This window comes from Herpailurus yagouaroundi, unplaced genomic scaffold (assembly GCF_014898765.1).
Source record: "Herpailurus yagouaroundi ecotype Mexico unplaced genomic scaffold, PumYag 159, whole genome shotgun sequence".
In the NCBI taxonomy this organism is placed as follows: Eukaryota; Metazoa; Chordata; class Mammalia; order Carnivora; family Felidae; genus Herpailurus; species Herpailurus yagouaroundi.
Genome location: NW_024412400.1, coordinates 28,671,585 through 28,683,160, shown reverse-complemented (window position 1 = coordinate 28,683,160; position 11,576 = coordinate 28,671,585). Strand labels below are relative to the sequence as shown.

Here is an 11,576-nt window from a genome sequence, read left to right as displayed (position 1 = left end):
GAGAGAGAGAGAGAGAGAGAGAGAGAGAGAGAGAGAGAGAGAGAGAGAATGAATATGAACAGAGGAGAGGGAGAGAGAGAATCCCAAGCAGGGTCCATGCTCAGTGCAGAGCCCAAAGTGGGGCTTGATCCTAGGACCCTGGAATCATAACCTGAGCCAAAATCAAGAGCCAAACAATCAAGTGACTGAGCCACTCAGACGACCCTATTGTATATTTTTATTTACTCATTCTCTGTATGTCAAATTACCCCAGATTACAAAAGAGGTGATACATGAAGGAGGAGCCCATGATCAGGAGCTAAGGCAGCACCATAACCCTTGTACTCAGACTATTACAAAAAGGAATTCCTTGACCAGATTATTAAATTCTTTTTCCAAAACCTAAAATAACTGATTTCTAAAAATATAAATTATGTAAAATCATGCATGCACACACACACATTTCACTTTCTGTAAATTCTGAGCATTCAATTCATTCGACTTCTATCTACTAAGCATATAATACTGTGTGTGCCATGCACTGTTCTAGTCATCAGGGATACAGCAATAAACAAACATAAAAATTACTGTCCTTATAGAAGCAGCAGATAAAAAAGTAAAATATGGGGGCACCTGGGTAGCTCAGTCAGTTAAGTGTCTGACTCTTGGTTTCAGCTCAGGTCATGATCTCATGGTTTGTGAGATCAAGCCCCCTGTCAGGCTTGCTAACAGTGCCAGAGCGTGCCTGGAATTCGCTCTCTTCTCTCTGTGCCCCTCTCATTGTGCACATGTATATATGCTCTCAAAATAAATAAATATTTTAAAAAGTAAAGTATAATTAACAGTTGGGTGACAGTGCTATGTTGAAATAAGGCAGGGAAAAAGGACAGTGTGTGTGCTTATGCGGGGGGGGGGGGGGGGAGAGGGATATCCATGTACAAAGAGGGCTGCATGTTTAAACAGACTGGCCAGGAAGGGTCTATTCAAATGATGATATGCAGGAAAAGACCTGAAGGAGAAAACAAGTTGAGGCTATCCAGGAAAAATAATATTTTAGTTAAGCAGGAATACCAAGTAGAAAGACCTTGAGTCAAGAATATGAATTTGGTGTTTCCAGGGAAGTCAGTGTTGCTGGAGCAAAAGTGAAAGGCTCAGTAGTAGAACATGAGAACAAAGAAACAATGCTGCGGGTCAGGGGGTGCACAGATCCTGTAAGTCATTTCAAGGACCCAGGCTTTGACAAAGTAAGATGGGAAGTGACAGTGACAGAAGCACCAGAGGGCTCTGGTGAGCACAGGAGAGACATGATCTACTTACATTTTAACAAGATCATAATGCTGCTATGTTGATAACATTACAGGGAGGCAAGAGTGGAAGCAGATATACTGATATAATCCCACAGAGAGAAAATGGTTGGGCTCTGGATCAATTTGGAGGATGCACTGAATAGGATTTGCTGATAGATTTGCTGATAAATTAGGTTTGGGGTATAAGAGAAAAGAGGACTTCAAGGGTTTTGACTAGAAAATAAGGAGGAGCCATTATCTAAGATCAAAAAGACTACAAGAAAAGTAGGTTTAGGGAAAGAATAAGAGCACAGTTTAAGAGCTATACTCTAGAAGCTTACTGGATATCCAATTAGAAGATAAAAGTATGAGGTTGGGGCGTCTGGGTGGCTCAGTTGGTAGAGCATCCAACTTAGGCTCAGGTCATGATCTCACGGCTTGTGGGTTCGAGCTCCACGTCCAGCTGTGTGACAGTTCAGAGCCTGGAGCCTGCTTCTGATTCTGTGTCCCCCTCTCTCTCTGCTCCTCCCTGGCTTGTGGTCTCTCTCTCCCTCTCTCTCTCAAGAATATTAAAAAATTGTTTCTAAAGATAAAAGTATGAGGTCAAGAAAAAGAAAACCTGAGCTAAAAATATGGAAGCCACCAGCAAATAAAAAATACTGGAAGCCATGAGAATGGTGAAGATCACTGAGACAATGAATATAAGTAAGAGGTCCAAGCACTGGTCCTCTGGGACAATTTAGCGGTTGGGGAAATAAGACAAATGAACAAAGAAGGAGGAATGCACCATGAAGGAGGAGAAAATCCAGGAGAACACAGGTAAAGGAAGTAAAACCAAGTAAAGGAAGTTTTTCAAGGAGGAGAGAATGAGCACAAATTGTTTTATTTTGGAAATGCAGTTGAATTCAAGATCAAAGCCTGTGGGGTCATGAGTAGGTTCATATTTACAGCTGTTATGAGAGTTTACATTATACACACAAATAAGATTATCTACCACCACCATTTTTTTTTTTACCAACATGTTTCTTGATCTTGTTTTGTTGTTTTTCACATCAATATTTCAATAGAAAAGCAAAATATGGCCACATTCACAAAACTACCACAAAAAAATTAAACAAGGTACAAATAGAAGGAAAAAGGGAGAACAGGCTATGTTTTAATGGAGAAAAAAAAATCTAAGGAGAAAAAAAACAAGCAAAGAACAGATCTGGAAAGTACAGGATCCAATTCATTAACCCTCTACATGGTTTTCAAGCACAAAGCTGAGTTACTTAACGTAAGTAATTTTAAGTTTTTGTCTCAAGCAAACGTTAAAATTTTCTTTTAACATTTTAACATTTCTTTAACATATTTTCCCCACAAAATTAAGAAGGTAAAAATGTTATATAACCACAAATCTTAAAAAAAAAAAACCTCCAAAAATAACATGTGCTTTAAAAAAAAAATTAATATTACAAAGTTAAACCTTACCTCAAATTCATGGTGGTTCCAAGAGATCACATTAGCACTACCAAGCTCTCTATCAATATTAAATGCTCTCATTTCAGATTCAAGACTATCTCTCAGTTCTTCTCGTGTTTTGAAATTCCAAATTAGGTTTGACTTGGCATGATCCTGACCAAACCTATGCATATAATCAGAAAATAGTAGTAAACGATAAACTTTTAAAAAATCTATAAATACCCCTTATTACATTTTATAGTAAAAAAAAAACAGTGGAATTAATAAACTCCAAAAAGTATAATGAAGAAAATAAAATCTCTGTAAAGTACAGTACAATATAGAGTCTTGGTGACAGGTATCAGATACACACTGTAAAATTCTTTGACCTTTTTTGTATATTTTCAAGCTTTCATAATAAAATGCTAGCGGAAAAAAATGAACCTAAACTGTAAAACAAATCTGTGTAGATTTCAAACCAAGGAACTGTTATTTCAATTTCAGTATTTATTACTGGTATAAATTCCAGTCATAAAATAATTATAATCAAAAATCAAATTTCACGTTGGAAATAAGAATTTCTGAACTATGGAGTGTGAAGTGTGTAGGATGAGCAACATTCTAGATAAGAACGTTACAAACTACCTAAGGAAGAATATGACTAAACTGCCAAACTCAGATTGGTATTTACAAAATATCTTCCTTTTGTTCCTGGAATAATTTAACTTGTGATAAACTTGGACCCAGGTCTGAACTGGAGGTAGAGGGGCATCATATCCTTTTCACTTTCATTCTGCAACCCTTCTAGAAAGTCTAATGTCAGAATTCCAAGACAGTTCTAGGGAAGACAACATAAAAGAAGAATTCCTGAGGAAGAAACCAATATTCTTAAGGCCATACTATATACTGTATCTATACTATATGCTTTAAAAGTATATTTTGGGAAGTATATTATATAAAAAAGTATATTTGGGAAGTTTCCAAAGCAAAGCAGTATTTTCCTTTATTAGCCAAGGTATAATCAATGTCAGCTTCCAGAATAAGTACAGTAAGTTATCCCCAAAAGTTTAGCAAATCCCCAAAATGTTTCTAAGTCTTTCAATGTGTATATATGTGTGTGTGTTTGGGGTGGAGGAACAGGAGGCAGGAGCAGTAGATGGAGAGAAGGGGTCACTAGATCAGAAAGGCTGGACAAGTATAAAAAGGCCAGCTAAGCTGGATACCCATTTACCTCAAGTCTCATGTTTTCATCCATCTACCTCTTTTAAGACCCCATTTCTAACAAGGCTTAAAGGCTGTAATGCTTAAACTGATTATCTCAAAGCCTTAATAAAATTTTAAAAGTGACTTTAGCTCCTCAGACAACCAACACTCTATAAAGGACATTAATTTTATGAAAGCATCATTAATCATACCGATCTTAACAGTTACAGTTTTTTAACTTAATGCTGTAAAAGTACTCATCGCATAAGTACTAATTTCATGCATGAAAAACCTATGATGATTCCTCTAATGACAATGCCAAACTTTATCTGTTGGAAGAGAGGCTTTAAGTTTACCTGTAATAGAAGAGATCCCAATTTGCTTCTATTTTTATTCTTTGTCTTCTCTTTCGAAGAACAACTGGCTTTTGATTTATATTCTGGAAAAACAAAAACAAAAACAAAAAACTTCATAGTGCTCAATCTGGGACTACCAAATAGGCTCAGTCAGAAAATCATCACTTTTTAAGTGATGAGAGACATTTCCTACATCAAATTTTGGCAGAAACAAGTTAATAAAGCAAAATCTATAAAATATGAATATAAAATATTAGATTATTTCACAAAATACTATTGTGCTAGCAGGTATTTCCACAGTGTTGTTGAAATATTTTCCATTGTAGCCTAGTTATTCCAACACCAAATTGTTACAGTTTACAGTGATGACTGATAAAATTTATGAGTCAAAAACAGTCACTTGTTTTAAACATTTACATGCAGTTAATACACAAGTCATGGGAAAATAATAAATGCAAAAGATTATAGGTTATTAAACTGCCACCAAAGCCATAATGCGCAAGTATAAAATTGAAATAGCTAACAGACAAGAAATAAGAATCTACATTCAGACACGTGAGGTGAGACTTGAATTTAATTTATTAGACAAAGAATCTCAAAGACAACTCCACATGCCAGGCAGTTTAATGCATTTCACACATGTAGCAGGGACTTAAACTCACCATATTGTTTCTGTCCTGAATTTAATTGTAAAAAGGAAAAAATAAAAGTTTTAAAGAAAATAAAAATAACAGAGTGAGCGTGAGTTAAGCTGTATCTATCACACAAATTCCATGAGGATGTCACCAATACAAATTACCTTCACCTTAAGATACCTGCTTCTCTAAGTCTGTGACTCAGATTTTAGGCAGTCATAAACCCATTTGAGAATTCAAAGAAAGCAATGGCCTCCTATTCCAGAGAAAGACATACATAAGGTTTATAACTGGAGGGTAAGATTTCAAGGATTTCTTGGGGCGCCTAGGTGGCGCAGTCGGTTAAGCGTCCGACTTCAGCCAGGTCACGATCTCGCGGTCCGTGAGTTCGAGCCCCGCGTCAGGCTCTGGGCTGATGGCTCAGAGCCTGGAGCCTGTTTTCGATTCTGTGTCTCCCTCTGTCTCTGCCCCTCACCCGTTCATGCTCTGTCTCTCTCTGTCCCAAAAATAAATAAATGTTGAAAAAAAAAAATTTAAAAAAAAAAAAAAGATTTCAAGGATTTCTTAAAGTCTATATATGGGCTGGCAGTTAGGTATCTCTGCTCCAAGTAAAACCTGTAGATACGGCAGATGTTAAAATTCTAGTCCTTAATGTGACAGAACCAAAAAGTAGAAAGTATTATAAATTAAAACATGAAAGTCTGTAACTTCATTAAAGTGGCAAATTACCTAAAATAAAGCAAGAAAACAGACCAGATGACATAAAAAGAATAAAGGCTAAATGAGTAATGAATTTTAAAAAGTAAATGCTGTTTGAAAAATAAAATCTATTGGTTATATAAGGAAATGTCTCCTACAAAGTTGTAATTCTGTGCACTCTCATGAAAACTCATGTAAAGTGACTTGAATAAAGCAATAAATAATTCCAAAATTTAGTTTATTGATAAACCTTTCTCTAAAACCTCTAATTAAGGAGCACTTTCTTCAAAAAGCTGGGGGTCTAGAGTAGTGAAAACGTAAATGCTATACATAAAAAATACAACCAGCTCTCCATAAACAGAGCTCATGGACTCAGAAACTTAGGCTAAAACCCTTAACTAGCTAAACAAATTCCTCAACTAAAAAAAAAAAAAAAAAAAAAAATTTAAATAGAAGTAATTTTATACATTAGCCAAAGATTATTAATTGGACACAGAACATTAGCTACAAATGAAATTGACTTACTAAACGTTCTGATTATATAAGAAATGCAGTTCATTTCAAGGCTAGCCAGTTAATCTTGACAATGGTTAGTTTTCAGACTAGCTAAAGCACATGATCATTCCATATATGGGTGTTAATATTTCTACAAAGAAAATAGTCACAAAGATTATTCACTGTTTTCTAAAGAAATTAATGTTAAAAATAGTACTATGGCAAAAATAATCCATTTGCTACCAAAACAGTTTCTTGACCAGCATATATACTGGGCATCATTTTTTGCTCAACATTTCAGATAACACTCGTAAATGAAACCAACAGACCAATAAAACATATATTCTTTTCCTTCTGAATTGTTCTCTTTAAATAACAAGTGCTTCAGGGCACCTGGGTGGCTCAGTCGGTTAAGCATCTGACCTCAGCTCAGGTCATGATCTCGTGAGTTCGAGCCCTGCATGGGCTCTGTGCATACAGCTCTGAGTCTGGAGCCTGCTTCAGATTCTGTGTCTCCTCCTCTCTCTGACCCTCCCATGCTCATGCTCTGTCTCTCAATAATAAATAAATGTTAAAAAAATTTTTTTAAAATAACAAATGCTATCCACATTTAGAACTAAAATAAAGTAACTTTGTGCTAAAACTTATGTTGGATAAATGTTACGTGAGAAAGCTGATTCCAATAACTTATTTTCAGTTAGATAATTATATCCAACAGCTTGAGTAACTATTATTTTAGAAATGGGCTTAACTACGTGAAGTCAGCTCCTAATTTTTTATTAACTGAAAATCATTCATATCCCTATTTATAGATTTTTGACTTTCCAAATGTAACAGCAATATTATCATGACCAGATATGTACAGTGTTTCTATTGTTACTTTGTTATAATAAAAAAGCAAAGCAACGCTACAGAACAGAGAAGGGAGATACTGTTATTCTGATTTTATGAAAGAGGAAAGTAATGTTCTGAAAACCCGTAACTTATGTTTGGGGTTAATAAATGATAAAACTAGGGGTGTTTGGGTGGCTCAGTCAGTTAAGTATTTGATTCTTGATTTTAGCTCATGTCATGATTTCACATGATTTCACTCACAGTTTGTGAGTTTGAGCCCCACAGGGGGCTCTGCACTGACAGTGTGGAGCCTGCTTAGGATATTCATATTGTCTCTCTCTCTCTCTCTCTCCCTCTCTCTGTCCTTTCCACAGTCTCTCCCCCCATGCCCAAAATAAATGAATAAACTTAAAACAAAATAAAACTAGGCTCAGATGTAGGTTAAACAGTTCAACCTTCAGTATTTTCACTATCGTAGCCATTCAGAAAGCCTGTCTAGTGATTCTTTATATTGCATATGCCACTCATACAAATCAGCACGAACGCATTTATGCTCAAGCTCTAAAGAACTGAATTTTGGTCTCACTTTCACATAGACACACAAGACTGTTAGGTTCTGCTACACCTGATGCCTTATGTTTGGAAGTTCTGGAAATTCATAAGAAACCTGTTTAGCAAGATATTTATATTACTTTCTCTGTATAAAGAAATAGCTACCATAAGCGAAAAGATGCTCAAAAGCAAAGAATCTCAGTGTGGTTAACAAAAACTGTGAGACCAAGTCAACTTTTATAGTTGACTTAACTACTGCACATTACATCCTAGAGAGAAGAGTGTATTACTGAAATTAGGTTCTACTGATTATATACTACATGCTGAAGAATCAGACCTGACCTGATTTGAGGAGCTAATACTGAAATTTAAGTACATACAGTAAGTTTAATTTAAAAATATGAAACTTATGGGGTGCCTGTGTGGCTCAGTCGGTTGAGCAACTGACTTTGGCTCAGGTCATGATCTCACAGCTTGTGGGTTTGAGCTCTGCATCAGGCTCTGTGCTGTCAGTTTGGAGCCTGGAGCCTGCTTCGGATTCTGTGTCTCCCTCTCTCTCAGTCTCTCTCAAATCAGTCTCTCTCAAAAATAAATAAACTTTAAAAAAATGTTTTGTTTTTTTTAATTTTTTTTCAACGTTTATTTATTTTTGGGACAGAGAGAGACAGAGCATGAACGGGGGAGGGGCAGAGAGAGAGGGAGACACAGAATCGGAAACAGGCTCCAGGCTCTGAGCCATCAGCCCAGAGCCTGACGTGGGGCTCGAACTCACGGACCGCGAGATCGTGACCTGGCTGAAGTTGGAGGCTTAACCGACTGCGCCACCCGGGCGCCCCTAAAAAAATGTTTTTTAATAAATAAGTAAATATATATATTTATATGTGAATATATATATATATTCGTGAAACTTATTACCAAAACACTGGTCTGGCTAGCTCTGAATAAAAATGCTAAACAAGAAGAGCACCTTTACTTTTATAGCCATAAAATAAAATTTCAGAGGGGTGCCTGGGTCACTCAGTTGTTAAGCATCTGACTTTGGCTCAGGTCATGATCTCACAGTTTGTGAGCTCAAGCCCCACTTTGGGTACAAATGAGCCCTACTTCTCTCCTTCTTTCTCTGCCCCTCCTGGGATTCTCTCTCTCTGTCCCTCACACAATTGCACGCACGTGCTCTCCCTCAAAAAATAAATTAAGTTAAAATAAAAGTAAAATTCAGAGAAGGAAGAAAAAGAGATACATATGGATAAAGAAGTATAGGAACTGAAAATCATGGAAGAAAACTTAAGAGTGAAATTTTACATTCAATTTAATATAAAATACCTAAGTAGAAACCTAATCACAGATTCTTAAAACTATGAATTAAGAAAAACTTATATAAAAATATGAATCAATTAGGTGACATTTCTTCATATGTTCAATCAGAAATACTGGACTACCATCTCTGTGAACAGGAACAATGAAAGTAAGCCTGGGATATACAGAAGTGCTAGAAGTTTGGACGCAGATTTTATTTTTACCTCTTTTTGTGCAATGCCCATTCTATCCCTCCAGTGCATCAACACAAGATCTACTTTTTCTTTGGCAAATTTTTCAACTTCCTTAGCAGCTTTCCCAGCTAGTCTTTGCCATTCTGGAACTTTATTAAATTTTCCATACTGATCCTGTAAAATAATGTTAAAATCCATTACAGTCCTGTTTGTAAACTTATTTTTAAAATCCAAGTAAAGCTGAGTCACACTATTTGTTTTACATGATAAAATACATACTGGATGTTGGGGGCTCAGTGAAGAAACAAAGTGAAAATTTCTACAATAAATTACACTTTTGTCCAAGAAATCTTAACTTTTCTGCTTAAGTTTCAAGATGATTCCTATGTGAGGGGTGGTGGGATGTGAATGGGAGATGGGTGCAAATAGAAAAATGGGATGAGGAAAGGAAAAGAACACATACAAGACATTATTACAACAGTGTATCTTGAAAGATGTTTAAGTAAATTTTCTCAGAGATAGCCCAACCTTAATAATAAAGATAGCTTTTGTAAGAAAAAAGTCCTACCTAAGTTAATTTTTTCACTGTTGGCCCCTTTCACCAACAACATTTATCAATCACATATTACGTGCAAAATATCACATTATACATTTGAAACTTTAAAAAAAAATCCATTCCTGAATGTGGCAATAAGCTGAGTGAAGGGAAACAAAACATACAAGATTACTACTATTCATAATATTAGACTGTGGTGACAGTTTTACAACTCTATAAATATAAAAAAAATTACTGAATTGTATACTTATAACAAGAGAATATTATGGGATGTAAATTTTACCTCAATAAAGTGGTTAATGATACAAAAAGAGTACTATTATTCAATTCCGTGAATTCTTAGTTTATCTCTAAAATTTTTATTGTGTTTCAGAGAAGAGTGTTCTTTTCAACCTGAAAAGACACTTAGGACAATCATATTTACCATTGCTATTTTCACATTATCTCTAACATGCATGCGATCAGCATCCTTCTCAGGAACTGGATCTGAGCTGTCCAAGTATGCCAGCAAGCCTGGCGGCTAAAAGTAAACAAAAACAAAACATAAAATCCATTTGCAAAACAACCGCACAAAAGAAAATTTAGCTTCCAAACTCAAATAAATACTATGATTTAAGCTATTGAGGTTAGCATTTATTATGTGACAACTTCTACAATAAACATCTTTATAAATAAAAAACAAACTAAAAAAATCCTTTAACAGTATAAATAAACTTACTCAAATTTTATTGGACAACAATGCATAAATCTTCTTGGTCATTCAACAGACTTACCAAAATGCGTTTCAACAGGTTTGTCGCAGTTACGTTATCAGCTGTCCAGAGTCCCACTAAATGTCTACTTAGCTGTCTGAAAAAAGCAGACGTTGAGAAAGGTTTGCTGCTTTATCTCAGCTAGAATAGAAAGGAATTTTTAAGAACAAAATATCATATAAGCAATATGGCTACAGGAAAAAAAATCATTCTGACGTTAATATTTAAAGTTAGTACTTCAATGCGGAGAGGTGAATCAGATAGTAATTCAAAATGTTGCTAATGTTTTAGAATTTTCTCCAATCAAAATGCTTCCCTGATCAACTCCCTGATTTTCAATGGACCTGAACATGAAGTAGGTTCTTACCTCATTTAAAGACAGGGACAATAAATAAAGCAATTAGACTGGATGATACAATTAGTTTGCATAATAAGTCCCAAAACAGTGATCATAAAGCATTCTGGCATTCCTTGGAAATCTCAACATGAGCAAAAGTCAGTAACTATGTTCTAATATAACCTTTTTAGCAAGGTCAGGGATAGAAAATATTTTCAGTTTTGGAGCCTAGACAAAGACTCAAAGCACTTAGAGCAAATTATTCTACTCTTGCCACTTTAATTTTTTTACGTTTATTTTTGAGAGAGACACAAAGCGCAAGTGGGGGAGGGGCAGAGAGGGACAGACACAGAATCCAAGCAGGCTCCAGGCTCTGAGCTGTCGTCAGCACAGAGCCCGACATGGGGCTCAAACTCACAAGCTGTGAGCTCATGACCTGAGCCAAAGTCAGACACTTAACTGACTGAGCCACCCAGGCACCCTTAATCATGCCACCTTTGAGGTAAAAACATATTTTGGTTCAAAGTGGAAATCTAAGATCCATGTTGACTTATGACTTAATCATTTATTAATCTTAACCCTCGTGATAACATCTGTCTCCTAGGCTAATAAGCTCCTCATAAGCAGAAAATATATTTCATTGTTGACCCTTCTGTGCTTCCGAAGGGATTCAAATTGCCATGTGCTTCAGGAACAGGCATGAAACCTGTGAGTGAAATAACCAAACCTATAGACATATATATTTATAATAGGTTACATTCCCAGAAGAAAAAAGCTTAAAAACCCAAACTGCACTTTGTTACGTTAGCAAAAGAAATGAACACCACTAAAACGTTCATTTCTGGGGCACCTGTGGGCTCAGTTAGTTAAGTGTCTGACATTTTGTTTCAGCTCAGGTCACGCATGATCTTGTGATCATGGGATCGAGTCATGTCAGGCTCTGTGCTGACAGTGTGGAGCCT

At 35.9% G+C, this 11,576-nt stretch overlaps 1 protein-coding gene across 3 annotated transcripts in view; it reads right to left on the bottom strand.

Moving 5' to 3' along the window:
• The window catches only part of DNAJC13 (DnaJ heat shock protein family (Hsp40) member C13), a 129,311-nt gene that overhangs the window by 59,518 nt on the left and 58,217 nt on the right, over nucleotides 1-11,576 (bottom strand). For 2 of the 3 annotated variants that reach the window (XR_005792057.1, XM_040480197.1), the window contains exons 18-23: nucleotides 10,299-10,374; nucleotides 9,950-10,045; nucleotides 9,000-9,143; nucleotides 4,927-4,941; nucleotides 4,265-4,347; nucleotides 2,736-2,889 (exon numbers count right to left, since the gene is read on the bottom strand). Coding sequence is in view for 2 of the 3 variants with exons in the window: in XM_040480197.1 (XP_040336131.1) it covers nucleotides 2,736-2,889; nucleotides 4,265-4,347; nucleotides 4,927-4,941; nucleotides 9,000-9,143; nucleotides 9,950-10,045; nucleotides 10,299-10,374 (568 nt within the window). In the remaining variant the exon portion in view is untranslated. The remainder of the gene's footprint in view (nucleotides 1-2,735; nucleotides 2,890-4,264; nucleotides 4,348-4,926; nucleotides 4,942-8,999; nucleotides 9,144-9,949; nucleotides 10,046-10,298; nucleotides 10,375-11,576) is intronic. The other variant, XM_040480198.1, reaches the window with a different exon arrangement.